Source organism: Poecile atricapillus, chromosome 3 (assembly GCF_030490865.1).
Source record: "Poecile atricapillus isolate bPoeAtr1 chromosome 3, bPoeAtr1.hap1, whole genome shotgun sequence".
In the NCBI taxonomy this organism is placed as follows: Eukaryota; Metazoa; Chordata; class Aves; order Passeriformes; family Paridae; genus Poecile; species Poecile atricapillus.
Genome location: NC_081251.1, coordinates 21010326 through 21033673, shown reverse-complemented (window position 1 = coordinate 21033673; position 23348 = coordinate 21010326). Strand labels below are relative to the sequence as shown.

The 23348-nt window shown below is 37.7% G+C and overlaps 1 protein-coding gene across 1 annotated transcript in view; it reads right to left on the bottom strand.

Moving 5' to 3' along the window:
• DLGAP2 (DLG associated protein 2) overlaps window positions 1-23348 on the bottom strand; it is a 370745-nt gene that overhangs the window by 44131 nt on the left and 303266 nt on the right. The window contains 3 exon segments of the mRNA XM_058835087.1: window positions 4344-4563; window positions 7710-7857; window positions 22877-23088. Coding sequence (XP_058691070.1) covers window positions 4344-4563; window positions 7710-7857; window positions 22877-23088 — 580 coding nt within the window.

The following is a 23348-nucleotide window of genomic DNA, read 5'->3' as shown; positions in this document are numbered from 1 at the left end:
TCATCAGACTGAAAACCAAAGAACTTAACAAGGACTAACCAAAGAGGCTGCTTAGTCCGTAGTTGCTGCTGGAGAAGGATTTAATACATCTAATTGAGTCACATATTTAGTATTTCTGGCTAGCTGTTTCAATTTGAATATAAAAGCTATACACACTGAGTAGATATTCCACCTGATGGGTAAACATTGTGAGCAGTGGTCCAGAGGGGAAGTGTTTCTCTCAGTAAAGATGAAAGTGTTTTATACAATGTATATATTGTCATCAGGAGAAAATAGGTGTGCCCCCACACCTGAACAGATGATAAACTGAATAGTTCAGTAAATGTGGAATTTACTGTGGATGATAAACTGATATTCAAGTTGGCCAGAAGTGCAAATACCAAGTTACTCTCTCAGGGAAGGGTTTTAGCATGTTCTGCTTCACAAGAGACCATCCTAACTGCTACCTCCATTACCACTACAATTCAGTGTTTCTGCATTCATTGTGAAAACAAACTACAAAACCTGTAAGGAAACATTCTGAAATAGTCTATAACATACCTAGTGGTTAATATGAAGGACTCTCACTACAGAACTTGCAACAAAAATAAGTAGACTTTGTCAGACAAAGGGGAAATGAGGGAGGGGGTGATTAATATCTTCCAGATGTCCTTGTTGGTGATGTTTTCATAGCACAGTCTAGTGTACCACAGTATCTGAACTACTTTTCAGTAGGAGAAGCCAGGTGTTGCAGGTGGGATAAGGTGTTACTGCGGCACTGCTCCCGACCTCCTACCCTCCATTCCTCTGCAGCCAGGGCTTGCTGCGGGCTCAGCTGGCGGTGGCACAGCCCAACATCTCTGTCAGCTTCCTTCCACAGCACCGTGCCACACTGCCTGCCTGCCACCGTGTCACACTGCCTGCCTGCCACCGTGCCATAATCCCTGCCTGCCACCGTGTCACACTGCCTGCCTGCCACCGTGTCACACTCCCTGCCTGATACAGTGTCACACTCCCTGCCTGATACAGTGTCACACTCCCTGCCTGCCACCGTGCCACAATCCCTGCCTGCCACCAGGAAAGAGCCTGCCGAGCTGACAGTGCCATGATGTGCTTAGACAGCAGGGAGCCGGGCTGGTACTACCTGGGAAAGTGACCCAGTTTTTATGAACTCTTCCTGAAAAGTGAAGCATCGCTTGCAGGAGCAGCAGAGCTGTAAGTCAGTAGCACTTAGGATGACTACTGCATTCAGTGACTTCCCATTCAGGAAATTACATGTTGTCTGTGATGCAGGAACGAGGTGGGAGGCAGCAGCAGCTGGAGCTGTATTTTCTCAGCTGTGCATCTGACAGCTGTGACTGGATTCGGTTCAGAGACAGAAAGCATATGCTGCCATTCAGGGCTTTTAACATCAAGTATCTTTTACTGGGTTCATTATCTCCTCACAAAATGAAATGTGATGGCTAGAAATGCCCTAACCTCAATGAAACAAGAGTCTCAGCAGGAATAACACAGGCCAGGTCTTGCTTACCATGGGCCAGCAATGCTGGTGCCTCCTTTGCATTGTCACTTGTCTCATTCATTTTCAGCTGGGGCAGCAGGGAGTGCCCTTGGCCTTGTCACAATCTCCTTCAGAGGCGGAGAAGACTGGTTCCACAAATAATTAAACTACGTGGATCCATGCAGAAGTTTTGTTCTTTACTACGAATGTTTCATTGGGCTTTGTAAAGTTGTATGCAGTTAAGAAGAGCCTGGAACTGGTAGTTCTTTTTCCATCTATTAGAAAATCCTGTTAGCAGAGTCCATTAATAATGTCCCACATAATATTCCTTATAGTTGCAACCTCCTGAAAGTCATTAATGCATCTAGGAATATTTTAGGAAAATGCATGCTGTAAATATATATTCTATAATTTTGTAATTGAATTCAGAGATCAAATACTACTATTTTATTTTAGGTTTACATTTTTAGTTACAAGAATTAATTTTAAGCTAAGCCTGTGTGTTATGAATCAATTGTTTTATGACAATGATAAGGGGTAGTCATGACCTATATAACTGAAATTGAATGGAATAATTTAATTGAAATGACTGTTAATTTTCTAAAAAATTCCTTTAGATTTTTTGCCAAGAAGAATTTGTTACATCAGAAGCTAAAAAGAAGTTAATGTAATTTTCTTAAGAATTCAAAAGACTGAATTGAAACTAAAAACTAAAGTGAAAGTCTGACCTTTCTGACATTTATTTGAATGTCAAATATCTGCCAACACCATTTTCACATTTCAGGCAACTGCTTCTTTTACAATTTTCAGAAAGAGATGAAGAAGTAAGATTTTTGTAAAAATTATAGTAAGGATAGGAAATGTAGCATCTCCCTCCAAAGTGACAAGGGCTGAAGAGAGAAAAAATGGAAGAATTACACCTCGGATTTTAAAAGCAAGAACTTATTTGGCAACTGAAGTTTCCCTTAAAAGTGAATCACATAATCCTTACTCTTCTTGCATATCAGATAATTATTTCTGATTGGCATATTTACTTTCTATAGAAGCTGAGGACAAACTTGCTCAGTGGCACAGAGACGACATTTTAATTATAGAATGACACTCAAAACTCTATACAGTCCACAGGCTTGGAAATAATTTTGGATCAGGAAAACACCTCAAATAATCTTTTTCTCCAGATTATCAATATCACCTCAGCACAACAAAGAAGAAAAATTACATTGTGGGCAAGAAAATCAATCTGACAAATCATATCTGAGATGAGGGAGAAGTTATGTGTGAAATGAAGGTTAAAATTTTCAAAACTACAGCATTTAACCAGCAGACTACTAATCAATGCAAAACATTTTTCATAAGTATGAAAACACTGTGATGCAAACATACTACCCAAAAATATTCCCAAAAATATTATATTATTCAGCTTTGTCACTCTGAGGAAAATAAAATAAATTCTTTTCTGTGAGAATTTTGGGCTTATGTAGCATATAAACTTAAGACAGCTTAGGCAAAAATCAGACCACTTGGTAACCAAGGTAATTCTGAAAATATTCCAATTTAGTCCTTGGAGTCAGACTCCAAAATAAGCATCTATTTGTGTCTTTTGCCATTGAAAGTGTCTTCATAATGTTCACACAGTAATATATGATAAAGATGAAAATTAGTCTCTGGGGTAGAAATAAGATCTCATTTTATATCATGATAGCATCTCTATTAATCAAAGAACAGAAACATCCCTAGAGGGGGCACTGTAAGCAACAATTTCTAGTTTTACACAAAGTTTTATATAACAATTAAAATACCATGCTTAAGATAAAATAACATTTTATGCTACTTCTGGAATGCAAATGTATGTTATTCAACCACAGCTTCCTTTCTAAGCTCCCACTGTTCTGTTATACAACAGATGTGTCAAGCAAATAATTAAAAAAGTATTTTTATATGATACATTTTGCACTCATTTGTACCTTTTGTAGATGGGTAGCCTGCACTACAACTTAATAGTATGTGGCAAAGACAATACCATAATTAGGAACTGGCATTAACATACTTGGAAAGGTAGAAGTGAATTTGGACCAGTTTACGAAGAGTACATATTTCCTATGGATTTAATTTTAATTATTTACCGGCTCACTGTGCAATCTTTTCTCTACCTCTACCTACTCTTCAATATTTTCTTTTCTTTAGCAATATATGCTGAAATTCTAAAATGGATAAAGCTATCGTCCTTGCTAAGCAACTAATAAGAAAAAATTAATTGCCAGAAGAATGTTAAAAGATCTTAACAGTGAGTGTTGCAACAATGAATGCTAATGGCTACTGATGAGTAATAGATGTGTGAAGCTTGCCAAAACGTTTACAATTCAGTGCACTGATAAAATTGGTTACACCTTCCCTATAAGTAATTAATTACCTTTTACATCAAATGCCTTCGAGTATTTAGACCAAATATTTTTAATATTACTTCTCTTTTTTTTTTGTACTTTAACAACCTAAATGAAAATTAGCACAACTAATCTCATTCAAAAGATCAATTACTTGATAGATAAGCCGCATAAATATCTAATAATATTGAAATGATACCATTTGCACTTCCATTTTTATATTTGCACTTAGATAACCATACATATATGAAATGGAGGTCAAAAATCCAGGTCCATTACATTATACATGCAGGATTCTTCTCAGAAGGAGCTTATTCCAAGATATAGCCACAATGGTACAGTATTAAAAACATAAGAATGCTGGTATCAAACATTATCTCTACACAGGGGAAAATGTTTCTAGTGTCAAACAGCCTTTTAGCAAACAAGCTGATCTGTTTTTACATGCAGAGCAGTGGAAGGGTCAGTGGAGAATTGCTTACCTGTGGTTGACCTGATGGTTGAGGTGATGTTGGAAGATGTCAGCGCAGGTATACATTCATCATCTTGGGAATAGCCTGCCTGAATGGCACGCAAGTAACTGTGGCTTCTTGTTCGGAAACACCCAGGGAGGTCAAGGGCATCCATTGCCTGAGCTTCAACTTCACTAAACACTGATTCACACACCGATTCAAATTGTCCATTAACCTCTGCTTCACTCATCTGAATAAACAACAACAATGCATTTGATTTTTGACTTGCTTTTTTGTGATCATCACGGCCTCAACATCTCAAATGGACACCTGTACATTGATGAAGAACTGTTTTAGCAAATAGTTAAAATGTAGTAATCCCTTCTGATCACATTCACACTGTTTAACTTACATCAGCTGTTCACATGTCTATATTAAATGCATCACACATTACATTAATGTTACATTTAACATCTTTTGTCATAGCTGAGAAGGGACCTAAGCCAAACTCACCCCCTGGCTGACTGGGTTAGGCATTCACTGCCACGGAAGAACCTTTTCTTCAGCAGCATTATATAAAATCTGATACTTCTAGCTGCAGGTGTGCTGTGGAACCCTGCCTGGCAGAGCAGCCCAGCGGTGCCTCCTGGAGCCTCTGCCAGCTGTTCCCTTGGGGTATTGCAGCAGCAGCCTCCAGCTCCCTGCAGTGCCTGGGCAGGACCCAGCACCTACTTGCCAGCCCTGCCTTGCAGGTTGGGCACGATGCAACGCTGAGCCTTCTCAGAGGCAAATTTCATGATAAACAGGGCTTAGGCAGAGTGGCCAGCTTGGGGAACCTCTCAGTAGGTAACCATATGTTGCTGTTTTGAAGATTACTGCCTTAATTCTACCTACAGCATTTGTCAAAGGTTCACTGAAGGCAGCCCTAACTGTAAATGTACCTGAATAATTCAATATTATGTTTATCCAAAATCAGATAGGAAGTTAACACTGGACAGATACTTGCATGACTTTCTGAAAATATTTTTTTTTCTAAAAAGTGAGTGCTAGAAATTAGAATCACTATGAATAATTTTACAAGTTAAATTTATGGCATCGCTAAATTACACATCCTGTTGGTATTAATTTTCCTATACAGCTGCTAAGTGCTCCTAGTGCTTTATTCATTATGGAAAAAGAGTCCCATCAAATGTTTTAAACGTTTTAGGGTTTCGGTTAAGTAAATGGAAATTTTATAGAGAAGTTCTGATGATTATGAATAACTGATATTTTAATTTTGCTTAAGACATTTTGGCTACTAAAAATCTTCTGAAAAGGATTAAATTACTCTTCATAAAATTTGCTTTTAATAAAGTTAAGTAGACTAATGCAACCTCAAAGACATCAAAAAAATCTTACTCTGAACTATTTTACAATATTGTTGATCAGGAAATAGATGGTAATTTAGTCTGTAGACTCTTAGTCTACAGTCTTAGACACTTCTTTCAAATTAAAGTTATTGACAATAGAAAATTAAAAATTTTCAAACTTAAATTAAAAATATAAACCATGGAATTCAGCATTCTTCGTGAGTCTACCCTTTGTCAGGTGTGAAAAAGGAAGGATCTCACAACAAAAAGGCATAAAAAATACTATAAATTATACAAACTGCTATTATGTAGATGGAACAAGAGGAGGATAGGGTCATGGAAAAAGAACAGGAAACAGCAGATGTTCAGAAGTTGATATTTTAATACATTTGCTTTGGGTAATATCTATAAAATTAATTTATCAATGGTCTGGAAATACCTGGACTGTGAGGTAGGAAGTGTGTGCTAACACAAAGTTGCATAGGTTAGTGAACACTGAAAAAGCAAGGAGCTATATCCAGCAGGTTTAGTTAATCTGGCCAATTGAGCAATCTACCTGCAAATGAAATCTATTGTAGACACCTTCCAGGTAATGCATACAGAAATAAAGAATTTTAACCACTACTGAAACCAATTAATCATCACGGACAGCTCAGTGAACACTGTGCACAGACATGGTCAGAGGCAGAAGATGTTAGACTAGTTCTATGTGAGAACATTGTTAGGTTGCAGCTGACAGCATTTGCTTTGAATGCAGGATTTAATACACATGAAACTTTCTCAAAAGTAGAGTGTAATAAAAAAGACAAAATAACCAAACCAGTGTAATATAAAATAAGGCATCAGAATGATGGCAACAGTTTTCACAAGAGAGCTGTGAAAAAAATAGTGAAAAGTTTGGAAAATGATTGATTGTTTCTAATTCTAATGTGTTCTGCATAAGATTGCATTTAGAATTACCTCACATAAATAAAGGAATTTGACTGAAGGGCATTAGTCTAGGCATTAGGTGACTAGCCCCTCCCAGCTCTCTACAGGCAGGGAGACTGACAAGCATTTCCAGAGGGCTCCCAGCCCACTCAGGATGTGCACTGCCCTGGAAGAAAATTTTTTGCTCCATTAACTACAGAGGAAGCTTTAGTTGTTGCCTCAGTTAAAAGCCTCAAGTTAGATGAGTCGAATCCAGGCCTGAATAGCCATGCAATACAAATCGAATATGAATGAATATGAAATTGCTTTAAAAAGATTTCTCTTTTAACATAAGCATTGTGTACGGATACCCTTAGGTGGCTCACTAAATGGTCAAAGAAATATTAAGTACCATGTCTGAGAAGAGGGCAGGGCCCATCTGTTATGAAACAACACAGGGAGAAAAAGTCAGGACCAATAAACATTAGAAACATTGGGAGTTTTATGTAAAGTCCTCTGCTAAATAAAACATGCACATTATGGCTTATTGCACTTCAGGTGTGATTCAGACCTCACTTTACCATGAGTTAGGACTAACAGACATAAAACCAGTAGGGAGGAAAACTGTACCTTTTCAGGGATCCCCATACATAGAAGAGTTGATGTAACTTACTCTCTCACCCAAAAAGAGTGAGGGATTTGATTTAGGATGAATCACTGCTCCTTTGGAGCATATTTTTCTCAATCTATATCTTAATCTGGAAACCCACATTTACTGAAATCAGAGAGGATATTTTCAAATGTTGAGTACTGCAGAAGTATACTCCTCATGCTCAGTCTGAATCTTCTTAACATTTAAATATTTAATATGGACTGAAAAGAAAAACACCAGTACTTATATTTTTAATGAAAAAAAAAAAATGGAAAATGTCATGTTTTATAGTGTCTCTTTGCCTCTGGCATTCAGTATTTTTCTTGGAATTTTGAGTTACATTCCTTAGAACTGAATTACTTCCACAATTCACATCCTCAGTTTGATATTAATTTTAAAAATGCAAAAAAACTAAAACCATCCACTAGTTACAACTCTCACATCTGCAGTTAACCTATAAGAAAAATTATAACAAGAATTTCCCACCTGACTAACACAGCTGGCCTGACTGAGCGTGCTCACTGCTCTCATATAGCTCTGATTCCTTGAGCGAAACTTTGGGGAATTGTAGTTTGCAGAGGGATCCAGGTTGTGACCCCCAGGCACGTCACTTGCAGTTTGAAGGTAGCTCTGACTACAAAGGAAAGAGGAAGAAAAAAAGGAAAGGGTGTAAAACTACAGATGGAATCAATTAGGACACTAAAGACAGTAATTTGTAGGAGACACACAAACCCACTCCCCCGGGTCCAACTCTTACTCTTTATAAAGCATCATAGACCTGTTGTAGCCCAGTGTCTTAGCACAAGCAGAGAATCTGTCTGTGACTGCTACCTAGATATTATAAAATTTTAAGTCTTTGCTCTATTTAAACATATCAATCCTCCTGGCTATTAATGCTGAACTTTACTAAAAGACAATGTCTAGGTCAACAGGAACAAAAAACAGAGCTAAAGCACAAACCAAAGTAACTAAAAATCTTTCTTTATAGATAAAATCTGCTACTTGTAATCTGGTTTTCATCAGGATTTTAGGCATCAAGAGCCCTTTTATCTTCAAAGAATTGATACAGCTTTTCAAAAGATTAAAATATCCCATGTTCAGCTAAAAAATAAATTAATAACTCCTCAGAGCAATTGCATGAAGCTCTAGAAATTATTTTATTACAACACATTTCCCGTTTTGCAGGACTGGGACTGTAACACCACACTGAGCCCTCTTCTGTATGCTTTCACACTAAGAGTATGTTAGTCTTCATGTTTTGTTTTAAATGTATTGATTAACATTCCAGGAAAATAAATCTGAGAAAAGTGCAGTACTTTGCCTTGAATACAAAACATTAAACTGGTACACCAGAGTTCTCAGAACCTCCGTAAATTATATTTCAGAACTTTCCCCAGCACATCAGTGCAGAAATTAATTAATGTCCAAGACAATATTTGGTTTCATGTGGTAAACAGGCAGCTCTTATATTTATTCCTTAAAGGCAACTTGAACAAAAACACTTTCTAGGAAAATAGATTTGTGCCAGTTGAATGCCTAATATTGACCATACAGTTACTTCATGCTGAGCTGGCAGAGTTGTTCAGTCCAGCAGTGTCTATGACATGTGCCTGGGCTGCTGGAAATTCCCCTGTGAAAGGGGAAGTTTCCTCTCTGTAAGAACCAGACCACTCAGTGAGTGAGAAAGGCATGAACCAGGTTCAACTCCTGTCACAAGAGGAAGCACAAACCAGGGTTTTGTTTCTCAAACCATATTTATCAAACACGACCATAGGCTGGTGCTTGAGGAAGAACTCAGTTTGGATGCAAACCCTGAGGGGCACTCTTGGAGGAATCTCAAACATTTCATCATTTTGTATCTTTTTGCCTAGAAAAGCAGAGCACTGAGATCCATCTCCCCATATAGACATGTCCTTTGATGTCTGATGGGTGATGATCCAGTATTCCCTCACACCAGCAGCTGCAAGAGCAGATGGGATTTAGAGACCCTTATACTTGGAAGGTCTGTTCCCAGGCATTTCCATGTGTTCTCCCTTCTCGGGGTCGACAAAGACATAATCTTGCTTCCTTGGTGCATCTGCCTTAGATTCACAAAATTATTTGCTTTGGAAAAGCCCTCTGAGATCATTGAATCCAATTGCTAACTGAATGCTGCCAAGTCCACCACTAAACCATGTCCCTAAGTACCACATCTACATGTCCTTTAAATACCCCCAGGGATGGTGACTCAGCCATTTCCCTGGGCAGCCTGTTCCAATGCTTGATAATCATTTCAATGAAGAATTTTTTCCTAATAAATTTGCTGGAGCATATCCAAAGAGCAACAGAGCTGGTGAAGCAAAAAAAGTCATGTGTTTTGTTTTAATATTTGTTCAAGGCAGGCATTATTTCCAAATCCTAAGAAATTTCCCTGGAGAAAAAACCAATTAATTTCTTCCTGTGTATTCAGTTCCTTCCATGGAATGTCTCTGTAACCTCATGCCAGAGATAAACTATGTAGAAACTATGCTACAACTGCTAAAACTAAAATGAAAATGTATGAGATTATTGCAGTTCTGTGCTCAGAGGTTAATTAAGTCATTACAGTCAAAGTAATTCCATGATTAAGGTAACAGTCTGATAGTGGGTTTAATTTGGTTCTAGATGATAAAAACAAGAACATTTTTTTGTTCCCATAGGTATGAAGACAAATAGATTAGGTGAAGTGGTGTAAAGCCTCACTATCCACATTTAGTTGCTGGATGTAACTAAACTTCCTTTCCTCTATGTATAGGCTGATGACTGACTGCTCTGTGTCATTCTGATTTTTGCATATGCTTTATTTACTCGTGTGATTACAGAATGGATTCTGCTGGAATGGACTTTAAAGATCATATAGTTACAACCCTCTTCCCAGGGCAAGGACATCTCCCACTAGAACACATTGCTCAAAGCCCCATCCTACCTGGCTCTGAACACATCCAGGGATGGGCAACCACAGCTTCTCTGGACAACCTATTCCAGTGCCTCACTACCCTCACTGTCAAGGATTTCTTCCTGAAATTTAACCTAAATCTCTTAAGTTCAAAACTGATCAGCTCTTGTCCTATCACTACCTGCCCAAGTAAAAAGTTGCTCTCCTTCTTCTTTAAAAGCCCTGTTTATCTACTGGAATGTTGCAAGGATGCCTTCTCTTCTCCAGGATGAACACCCCCAGATCTCTCAGCCTGTCTTCACAGAAGAGGTGCTCTAGCCTTCTGAGCATCTTGTGGCCTCCTGTGGTCCTGATCTAAGGGGTCCACATCTTTCTTGTGCTGAGGACTCCTGACCTGGACATACTACTCCAGGTGGGGTCCCACAGGGGCAGAGAGACTGTCTGGTACTTTAAATAATCTCTTTGATGATGTTACATTAGTATTTTTCAAAACAAATAAGTCCCTCCTGGATGTTCTGTTTGTCATCATCAGGTGGCAAAATCTAGGTTCTGAGTTCATAAACAGTTTGTTAAATAGATGTTTGAGATTTCATTAAAACATGGGCCACATTAAGAAAAGATAGAAGGAATAGAATTAAATTAGAAATTACTGTATGAAATACTTAAGATTAATTCATTCAAGCCCGATTCTAATAGCTGTCCCCTTTGCTAAATAATGCTTAACAACCTAGTATTTAATTAATGGGATTCTGGTTCCTTCTTAGGTATTGTTATCATTAAATAACATCAACAATTTTTACAGCAATAATTTCTTATGGAAAGAAGCTCAGTATTCCATTGTACAGCTGGGAAGCTGAGTTTTGATGAATGAGTTTGGATATTACTTGATAGCTAAACAATTTTTCATTTATCAGAGAAGATTAATTGATCCATGGAACTGTAGCAAAGTAAAAGAAATATTACATATAAAACCCATAAAAGGCTGTAAAAGCAATTTTACACTCATTTGCTTAACACTTTGAAATTTTCCTGATAAATAGAAATTCTTAGTTTTTATTTCTAAGATATAATCTCAAAGTTATCCTCCAGGATAAATGTGTTGATGCATGGTGAAAATTATGACCTTGCTATAAAAATGATCTAGAAGTGAAATACCAGAGTTACATGGGGAAGTTGCTCTCAAATGTCATGCTCTGCTACTCAAGGAAGTTTTATGCTTGTCAACAATACTAGAAAACACAATCAACATCTTAGTGAATGCTTACTCTTTAATGACATACAATCTATCTATAAGCTGAGGAACAAAATTCTTGACCTTCATTCCTAAAACATAAAAGTTCTTTTGCTTTGAAAAAAGAAAATAATTTTCTTTTATGTTCTGTAGCAGCATAGATGATCTTATATCTCAGCTGATCACTGCAGAAGAGCAAGACAAACATGTGCAAACGAGATGTTTTAACAGATCATCTCCAGGACCACTAAACAAATATAAACAGTAACATTAAGGAGGTGGCTCTAAAACTCAGTACTATGGAAAAGGAGGAATAGGGCAACACTAATAGGAAAAATTAAATTAGTATGTCTGCTCTCTTCCTACTTGCTTTTCTGAATAGACTAGATTTTAGGAAGAGATGTCTTATAAAAGCTTTTCTGCCCCCAAGGGTTACTTTCTATTTTCCATTGACTTCAGAAGAAGTTCATGGCAGCCAGGCAGAGGTCTTAAATTTAATGAGAAATATCTTAGCTGAAAGAAAGGCTCAAAACCTAAAGAAATTCTGGGGAAAAAAGCACTTCCATATAATGACCTTGCAGCTGTTAAGAACCTCTACTCTAAAAGTGAAGGACTCCCAGTGAAGATAGCTAAATTTGCAACAGCACATTCAGCACTCAGCAGATTGCCTGTGTTCAGGGGGTGAAAAATACTGTATTGTAACCAGATAAAGTGAGTTATAGCATGACATGCTTATCTGGGACAGCATGCCTATCACCCTGGTACAGAGTGAATGGCAGTGAGGTTAGGCTGCATATTCCAACAAAAAAGTAGATTAAGAATAAGGGAGGAGACAGTAGTGCACAAGCAGTCCTAAGCTGTTCCTAAGAGTCTTGCATTACAGTCTCTATTTTCTTGCATTTCTCTAAACTGCAAAAACTCAGGCTTCTGTTTGTCCTGATGCTCCTACTCGAAAGCTGCCCCTTCCCCCAAAAGGCATTCACTTTTACCAGAACCCCCAAGGACAGCTCTTTTTCATTTTTGACCCACCCAGATCCTAATCCTTACTGCTCCTTTTTAAGTCCCAGCTCACAGTTTCCTGTTCAAAATCTTCTAAAACACCCCCTGAAAGTCAGCACTGGGCCACTTTCCCTTCTGTCCTCTGCAGATTTCAAAAGTACCCCTAACACCTCTATTTGTCATCAAAGTCCTGCTCAACCTGCTAGGGCCACACAATCCCACCCCCTCATTTAGGAGGCTACCACTAACCCAAAACCTCTTTGACTTCTTGTGGAAACTAACTGTTCTTGCCCACACTTCATCAAGAGTAAAATTTAAGAGCAGAATGGGGGAAAATAATTGCAAGAAAACACCTGTTTCTTTAACCTTACAGCAAGCAACAAGATGTGCTAAAAAACTCAAACCCAGAGAAACAAAAAAAAAAAGATTTTATAACATTCTTTTGACTCCAAACCCCCAATTTAAATTTGTGCTTTTCCTTGTCTTATAGTCATCCTTAACAGGACATATATCAAAAATATAGAAAGAAATTTAAGTTTTCTTGTACTGCAATCAAAAAGCTCTACATAAGGTTTGTGAAGAGATTTCAAGAGATGGAAAAGGATGTCTACATCGCCTTATCTTTTCCTAATTTAGGCCTTTCTAGCAGAAGACTTGGAAAACCAGAGAGCTAATTAGAACATGTTTCAATGAAAGGAATGATAATGCAAGCTAATCCAGTAGCTGCAATAACACATTAACTAATGATAAGGGAAGGGCATTAACTAACGATAACAAAAATACTTTTATTTCCTCATCTACAGCAATCTAATATTTAACCTTCTGTTTATTTTTTTTTTTATTAATTGTGTATTTGTTAAAGGAACAAGATACTTTATAAATGAGAGAGCTAATAATAATAACAATAATTTTGTTTTTGTTTTCCTGGATTCCATTGTTTTATATAACTTTTGGAAAGTATATGGGAGCATGGACAGTGTCTGAAGTAGCATGGTGAATTCACATATGGCGCTGGGGGATTTGAGGCATTCCCACTGTGATGTGTCCCACAGCACCTCACATCACTCAGTCAAAATCTACCCCTTTGTGTAGCATTTGGCCCATCCTTTGTGGTCACCGAGATCAGATGCTGATGAACACCCAGGATGGTTTGTGGAATGTTTCCTGAAGTCTCTTGTCACTGCTGCAGGATGAGTATTGCTGTGAGCTAGATTTACCACACACATTACTGCACCAAGACTTATGCAGATATTGCATGTTCTGCAGAAGACGAATCATTTTGTCATTTGGTGAAAAGGTATGTATGGTAACAATGTCCTTTTAGGACAGCTTGAAATGCCAGAATTAGAAAATGGCACGGTTTTACAACTTATAGCTAGTCCAATACAAAAAAATAAAAAAATCACAGAAACAAGCAGGTTAGAAAAAAACTCTGAGATCATCAGGTTCAACCAATGACCTAACACCACCTTGTAAACTAGATCATGGGACTGACTGCCGTATCCTGCTTTAATCACCTTCAGGGACAGTGACTCCACCACCTCCCTGGGTAGCCCATTCCAATGCCCAATCATCCTTTGTGTGAAGAACCTCTTCCTAGTGCCCAACGTAAACCTCCCCTGGCACAGCTTAGGACTGTGTCCTCTTGTCCTGTCACTGCAAGAAGAGGCTGACCCCTGCCTGGCTGCAACCTCCTTTCAGGCAGCTGTAAAGAGTGATAAGGTCTCCTCTGAGCCTCCTCTTCTCCAGGGTGAACAATCCTCACTCCCTAAGCCGCTCCTCACAGGAGACTTGTGATCCAGACCCTTCCCCAGCCTTGCTGCCTTTGTCTGGACATGCTCCAGCACTTCCATGTCCTTCTTGAAACAAGGGGCCCAAAACTGGATACAGGAATTGAAGTGTGGCATCACCAGTGTCAATGTGGTTTAGCCCACTACAGCTGAGTACAGGCTAGAAGCTAGAAACCCCCTACCTTCTTTCTACAAATTCTAATCCCTGAGCAGCAATACTTGATAGCCAAGACAACCTCAGGGGAATAATGAACTTCATAACTTCTGAGAAAGGGATTTCTCAGTCACACTGCTTTAGTTTTGTTTTTTTACTATCTGCATTTTCTAGTAAGTGATTGACATCACATACTTTGTTATAAACCTAAAACCATTGTATAAAACAGTATGATTCTGAAGCCAAAAATATACTTGCCAAGGTCATTCCTTGATCTACTGACATTCAAAATAGTGATCACTCCCCAGAGTGGCTCTTCTCTGTCAAATGTTCAGCCACCAGTGCACCCTGGGTCAAGAAGGCACCGAAAGTGAATTAACATCTTCTGAGGCCTCTACAAGTGGCAGCAAGAAGGTCACCTTCTGACTCTGAATGGGTTTATCATCTTTATTCAGGGAGCATCCAGTATAAAGGAAGTCCATGTTCCATCAAATTAATTTTTGAAATTGCCATATTCTAAAGTCATTTTTTATTTTCATGATCATGCCTGCATTTGTGCAAAAATGTGAGAATGAATGGGAACATTAAAGAAAGTACAATCACTTCTGTTCAAATCAGTATATGCAATTTAGAAGTATCTTTCTGGGACAAAAAGATAAAATTTGTAAAAGTATTCCTCTTGAGTGCCTAAAAGGGAGGTGCACTAGAATTACCAAAGTAGCAGCAGTTATCAAAACCTATTTTATTGAGAGATTTGCATTTCAATGGATATTCATTTCTCTATCTGGATCTATCTTAACTATGTCTTTCTAGATATATGAAATAACCCATGGACCAGAATCTAATGATTAAGCTTAGCCAGCAGTGCCATTGTATAGCAGCTGTGAGTCACGCTGTATCTCCATGGAGTCCTGCTGGAGTCAATAGAGCTCTGCAAAGGGGCCCAGATGTGCCTGCATACAGCCCATTGGAGAACTCAGAGTGTAGACATTAAGTCTGATTCTCCTTTCGAATAGCACATTTAGTTTGGCTCTTTAGAAAACAGAAAGTGCACATAAATCTCATAAATATATCTGTAGCACAGAATTATTTTTCTAATATTTGCCAGTCTGAATCTTCTCTTTGATCACTGGTAGATATGAGAATTTGGGACAAATGTAATTATTTAGATGCCTAGATAGTTCATCATTGACCAGTACTTTTTAAAAAAGTGTGCCTGAAAGATACTTAACATTTGATTTATTACAGGAATATTCTAGGAATGAGATGGAGACCGCTGTTTCTATCCTTATGATATGCCTACTAATCCCTGGTAGGACAGAACTCTTACTGTCAGTAAGTGTTTAGGGATTTGGTACAACATGAACCAGAAGAGAATGAGAGGAAATCATCAGAATCGTTAAACAGTCTGGTGATTTGATCACTCCTTGCAAAGATAGAGAGGATGCAGGCTCAATCAAGCCTGTATTCCAAATGACTCAAAATATGTATGTAATAGAAAAGTAGGATATGAGAAATCTAAACTCTAAACTTTCTAAAAGGTGACAGATTTACATATATAGCTAATCTATAGTTAATCCTAAAAGTCTTGTTCCAATATAGTATTTTGATCTTGCCCTGACAAGCAGGCGACAAGCTGGTCAGCCTCAACAAAATTCAAGTGGATGCTATGGCAAAAACTTAAACGGCATTTAAAGCATCATATAGCAGTTCAGCAAATAGGTCTGTGGATATAAACAGAACTCAAATGTTGGATATGTGTTCCTAAATCCATTTGTGGAATTGAAATACTCATTAATTTCTTCAGGAAGCTCTCTCACTTTTTTTTCTTTTTGCTTTTGGTGCATATACATGTACACATGCAAAAAGTCCTAATTGGGTAGAACAAATGTAGACTATGAGCTATTAGGACTCATTAAAGCATCTGAACATGAACTTAATTTAAACACACATGTAAGTCCATTAAAACCAGTAGATCTAAAGAAAATAAGTGACCTTCATGCTGAAGTTGAAGATTTCTGGAGAAGCAATTGAGTAGAATTGGGAAAAGTGAATATAAATATAAATAATATAAATATAGAAATAAATATAAGCACAAATATAAATATATATAATTTCTGTATTTTTAACCAAAAGCATCTTAATTTTCAAATCCTTTCCTGAAGAAATGTTTCTGTACGCATCCTTTATAGTCCCATTTAGTTTATATTGAAAACTAAACAAATGAGAAAATCAGATTTTGATCCCTTTCAAATGAAAAGTAAAACTAACATATTTGTTGGAAGCAGGAGCAAATAGACACCAAAAACCAGAAGCATATTTTCACTTGAATGTCACTATTTATACTTGTTGTATTGACCTGAATTTTACTGCATTTTCAACACAATCCATCATGTAATTGCATTTTTCTGAGAAAAGCCTGCTTTATTCCTGAAAAGACTCTGGACTTTGTTTAGAGCCTTAGGATCCCCCTTCCACCCCTAATCCAGGGTAATACATTTCAGCCCTACAACATAAAGCTGGTATTTACCAAAATGAGGCAGGAGAACTGGGCTCAGTGACTCCCTGTGTTTCACACTGTGCTACTTCTCAGAGAACAAGATTCCTAACATTGCTTAGGAGCATTTGCTATTATTCTGCAAAGGAAGAAATGATGGGATGTCTTCTGATCCCACAAAAGAGGTTTCCTAGGTAGCCAGGTGACTGTCTGCCCTTCATCAGCATTCCTTCTTAACCCTGCAGCCTAATGTAACCCAGCTCTTATTGACTGCAGCAGAGAAGACTATCACCATGCCAGTGGCCCTCTGATTACATTATTAGTTGATAAGGCTTTGTAATTAGCCCTCAAACTCTCCTCAGTAAATCTCCAATTTCACCCCTCAGAGACTCTGAGTAGATGCTACTACACTACAGGGCCTCAGAAAGCTACTAATGAAGTGTGTAATGAGGCTTTTTAGAGCCAAAAGATTGAGGGGAAAAAACCCAAAGATAAATAAAAAGCATATAAAAGATGAAGGTTTCTATTCTAGTGATTTTCCTCATCTCTTCTATTCAGAATATTTCTCAGGAGTGGCTTAAAAACCATTCCTAATTTAAAACACAGAAGAGTTAATGGCAAATTGTAGTTTACCTTAAAAATTAAAAGAGGCTTGGATCACTGGTGCACAGCAATGGATAATGTTGAAAGAGGACATTAATTTCTCTAGCAAGGAAGGTGTGCTTCAACTCTCAATCTGTGACATTTTTGCAGCACACCCACTTCCCCACATGTGCACACTTACCCAAAGCCTTTTCTGGGTATGCTTGCCAAGGGGTGTGTCTCAGGAGAAATACACACAAATTTGTTTGGCACTAAAGAATAACTGAGTCTTCACTGTCATGGGCAAAGAGGGATGAAAACCCACAGGGCTGGTCTTATGCATTGCTTCCAAACTTCTCTTCTGGCTTTAACTTTCTCATGTTGTAAGCATGTTATGGTTAGCACAAATGGTTGCAAATGGATTTTTTTTTTTTTTTTAATGGAGATTTCCCATATGTCTTAGAGGAGCCTGTGTTGTTCCATGATTCCTGCTGAGCCAAGGGGTCTGGCAGCTAAGTGCTGTCAGATCTGGTTGTGGTTTAATCCCCTTGCTGTGTGCTTTGACAACACTTTTGTTTCCATAATAAATTCTGCAGAACAGAATATGTGGACATGCCTTGGATAACAGTCCAGATAAGCATTAAGTTAGTGTGGCCATGGATGGATGCAATCTCTCACTCTAAAGAGAGGGAGAGAAGTGAAAGGTCATTCTTTTGCTCTGGTTTACTATAAACCTAGAAAACATGTCAACCATTTCAGGTTTTAGACATATTAGCTTACAATACTGGATAAAGTGCTTTGTGTTGAGGTACCAAACTGCGAGTAAGAGGGGCTGAAATATGGACATGCATCACGCTCTTCAGGTGTGCAATGGATGTAAACAACCTACAAAACAAAGATGTTAAACATCTGAAGAAGGCACAGATGCTCTCTCTCTGTGAGAGTGATTCATAATTTAAGATACTCATTTCATACAGTGGCCCAGATCTGGCAGAGGATTAAGCGAAAAACTTAATCTTGGGTTGTCAAGACAACTTGAAGTATCACTGGTATTGGACTGTGGTAGTTTGCCAAATAATTTGTACTATGGCAGATTCCCTTCCTCATTGAAACACTACATTCTTGTACCACCTCTGTGCTCACCCATCTTTCTGTCTGCCCACCCATGAGCTTAAGGTGTCTGGACTACCAGAAACAGAAAAGTCTGCCATTCAAGGTTTACAAAACAAAAGTACATTTTGCTGTCATTGAATTTATTTTACTGTAGTTTAACCGATTTCATCTTCATAGTTTCCTGTGAGTCACTTCAGAGCATAATGGAAAACTTCAGCACAGCATGACTCCTCATTTGTGTGAGTGATACCAATATGATCTTCAAATAGAGCGTATTTACTTTGGGCTAAATGCTATTGTTATCACTTTTGACTAAATGGTGAGATGGTTTTCAGAGTCTTTCACAACACTTCAAAAAGGAGATACTGAAAATGGAATTTGCTATTTCTACAATATTATTCTGTTCATTTACATAATCAGTATATTAAGTACTTCTTCCCTGAAAATAAAAAACATCAAATAACTGTATTATCTTCAGTTTTTCAGAATTGCTCTCCTATTTCAGAGTACAAAATTCTTGTTTTATTTTCAGCTTTGTTTTCTGGATCCCAGTGCCTCTGTTGCTTCCATCTTAGCTTTGCTTGGTTTTGTCATAAATACAGAAAAATGGCATTTACTAGGTTGGAAGGATACTCTTACAAATCATGGGGGTCAGTCCCTCTTCCAGGATTGCACAAAACTTATTTAGGCCAGGGACAGACACTCCCTTTGTTTCAGCTATCCATTCCATAAACTGTTCAGTTGTTTTGATCTTTAATGTAAGTGAAAATACCTAGCAGTTTATTTACAAACTGCTGCCTTCCAACACAGTTTAACTTCATCTTCAGTAGCATCACAGTACAGCAGAAAACAATGGATTGAATAGGACTTGTATTTCACTTCTAGTATAGCAAAACTGATATCTGAACAATTTTGTATAATCATTAGTGAAAAATAATTTAAAAATATATAAAAACTAACTTTTTTTTTTTCCCCAGGGCTACTGGGAGTTAACATAATTTCTACATTAAATAGGACTTCTGGCACTATTCCAAGGAAACAGAAAGTTGAAAGGAAGCAGATTCAGGTATGTGTCCTGTCTCCCTCTCAGCAAGTCTGATTGCATTATAATTTGCTCAAATGCAATTTCCTAATAATTCTAATAAATTACACTGGCCTTCAACTTGATGTTATTGGACTAAGTAGTGCAACACACTATTTTGTTTTTTGAAACATAAAGAATTTAAATTCATTTAATCTAGATATCTAGGTGCATTTAATTTTTGAAAAGTCCAGAGAAAAATTTAGCCCCCTTATGCTATAGCTATACTCAGAAATAAGCCAGGTCCATTACCCGAACCTTTGGCCAAGCTTTCTTATCCTACAGCGGGATTGGCTGCATCCAACAGAGCAGGTCCCTGAAGCATGGCTTGGCAGTGTGCAGTGGTGAGACAGGTGGCCTAGGCTGGAGGTGGGCTGGGGATGCTGCTGGCTGTGCTGTCTCTCTGACAGAGGTGGTGATCAGATGGCTGTGGTGGAGTGTATGACCTGCTTTTGTCAGCTTTATAAACCAGCACTGGCAGACTATGCACTTCCACTTCCCCACTCCCCAGCTTGGAGTAAAATATACTCCCTTCCAAAAGCTACCCAAAAGATATTATTTCAGAATTTTAATGCTTCTATTATGTATCATTTACATTTATCTATTTGTATTTATTTATTCAGGTGCAAATATGCATTTTTATTGTTTAGAAACTTTTAATATTCGATTTGCTGAATCTTTGAGCAACACCAACCAGTAAAATAGGGTTTATTTGTGTTGAGGCATAAACAGAATTTAAGTGGGAAAAAAAAGTCCTTGCAAAGATGCCTAATAATACTCAGAGGAGAAACACACATGTCAAACATCTGTTGAAGGTTAACTGAAGGCTGTTCTAATTTTCATTTTATCATATTCAGGATAGTGATGGAAAACTAGGCTTTTTCTTATGAAATCCATCTACTTTTGTTTTGCAGCCAATAAATATGTTTATACTGCTGCCAAAACTATCAATATTCAGCTTTTATTGAAAGTGTATTTGTGCTCTGGCAGACCCCAGTTTGAGCTACCCTGTCACCCCAGCAGAGGACTAAGAGAATTAAGCCCCCGTTTTATTTCTGTGCACTAGCTCCCTGCATCAGGGTAAACAAGCTAAAAAGCCAGATAATGCAGCTGACATCTTGAATTATGTAATTTCTCATAACACATGCCAGAAATGATATTCAGCCCTGCTACACATGAAGGAATGCTGTTCAAAGCCCCTGGCTTCTGGTTCAGCAGCATGATCAGTGGTACAAATGGTGCTGGGCTTGTAGCGGGGATTACTGAGCCATGCTGTAGGAGGAAGGAAGGCTCTATAACCATTATCCATTGTTACATCCTTCATAGGCATTCACCAGACAGAAAGACAACCACAGTGACAGGGAGACAGATATACTGGGAGGAGATGGCTTGTGGTGAAAACCCAAGTTTAGTATCAGCACTTAGTTTTTCTGTGCAGCAAGAAATTTTCTGTCTGCCTTAGGATTGCTGAAATCTGTAGATTTTTGCAAGAATGGCTTACAAGAACCAGAACAGTTGTCACATTTCTGCTTGAAGTCCACTGGAAAAACCTGTGAATATTAGGCTGGCAGATTCAAGGTGTTGCCCTTCAGCTTAAGGAAAAAAACTGAGGACTTAAAAGATATCTGTCAGCAGGAGCATCCTGGCTGCTCAATTATTCTTAGTCCAGTGCTAGTGACAAATTTTCAACAGAACTCCTAATAATATTTTACAGTGTTACAAAAAAGCTTCCTCCCTTTCTAACTGGTTAGTGGTAACTACGCCATGAAATCCTCTGGGGCCATGAACAAGCACGACTGTCAACCCCAGTACATGAATCAGCAGTGCACCTGTGCTTTAATCAATTAAATTTTGAGTGGTGTGTTTGCAATACATGGAAAACCAACAGAAGACAGAACATTTGGTACTGGCCTACTAATAAACACCTGCCTTCAGGATTTAACAAATCAGGAATACTTTTTTGAAATACATTCCTTATTTGAATATGTATGTTTAGTTATGTTTAGTTGCTGTCTGAATCTGTTTATAAGCTGTTGACACCAAGACCTGTTGCCCACTAGAAAATTTGTGCTGCTACCCAGATTTCCTTGTGGAAGGCCCAACCATAGCTGGAAACAAAGAACAGCATAGAATGTATTTTATTTGGTCTCAGTGCTTGGAAAGTTAGAACAATGTCTAAGAAAATAATTCAGTTTGTGGCACAAATGAGGTAAGACATACCCTCCAAAACTGGGATGACTGAAACCAAAGTGTCTCTTGGAATGATCCCTGGCCTACAGCAGTGCCCAGGCAATGGCTGGGACAGCACAAACTCTTCAATAATAGTGAAAGTTGGTGGCTTTCTTGCAGTTAGCAAGGTAAATAATTCAATTTAATTAAGCCAAAAGGATTTTTGCCTAGGGTTTTTGTTTTATTTTATTTTATTAAAAGGTGAGTCACTACAGTAAACCATATGGTATTACCTACAGAACAATAAACAACACCTGGTCAAAGGTTTCACTCTTAATTTCTTCAGTTTGTATTTCAGCAAAAAGCCATGAGAAACATCCAGTCGCATTAATAGAATCTGAAAATTCTCAATTAGGCTGCCACTTTGAAACTCCCCTGACAAGTATATTTACAGTTTACTTATAAAATTATATATAGAAAAGATAAAAAAGGAGAGGAAAATGAAGATCTACTGGAAAACATATATAGCTATGTATTTCTGTGTAGTTTCAAGATTTGCTTTAGTTATTTAATAGGACATATTGTAGATAGCATGAATGGTAATATGAATGAAAAATAACCCAGTCAAACAAAATCCTCCACAATGTGTTTAAATTACTATGATACTGTATAGCTGATACGTAAAGCATTACACTGATAAAAAAGGTGTAAAATACCCAAAATATGGTACAATTATATATTTAATGTCATATTTAGTATAGAATAGAGTATATTTTCTATTTCAGAGAAAGCAATAAAATAACAAAAAATTATAATAAAAAGCAATCCTTCTAGAGAAGAAAAAAATCAGAACTCTGAACTTGTGGCATAAAATATGTCTATATTTCCTTCAGTAAACATAAGAAATTCATTCAGAAGTAGAAGGTTTATTTCACAGATGGAAGAAGATGGCAGGTTCTCATCCAGTTACCACAAGAAACTGTAGCTAAGTTAAAATGAAGGCAGAAAATAACCTTTTACACTACGGATATTTTTTTCCTATGGAAGCTGACCATTGCCCATAAGACACAAATAAAAGTTATCCAAGTCATGACAACTTCCAGAAAGGTGTCATGAAGCTTACTTTTGATGATCTCCAAGTGGTCTTTGCCCAATGGATTTTAATAATGACTCTGGTCGAACTGTTAATTTTGGCGATGTCTTGGGGCTAGTATCAGAATCACCACTTTCTTCATCTCCCATGGCCTTAATATAGCTCCCACTTCTCATTCTTCTGCATGGGATCTCTTCATCTTTCCCACCAGCTGGGTATCCTCCCCATTCATCCTGAGGTACCTAACAGAGACCATAAAACACACACAGAATGTGCTTTATTCTTTTCACATGCTTAAATACTTCTTTCCATTTTTCAATTTACAAAGACAAGTAATGATTTTTTTTTTTTTATTCTTCAGAAACAGATTTCTTATAAAGAGATTTCTAAGAACCTGAAGAATTTGCCATTTAACTTCAATTTCGGAGTTGGAAATTTTCAGTTTATAAATGTTAGTACCCAAGGAACAATGAAGTCATGGATTGTGAGCTGAGCTGCAAAG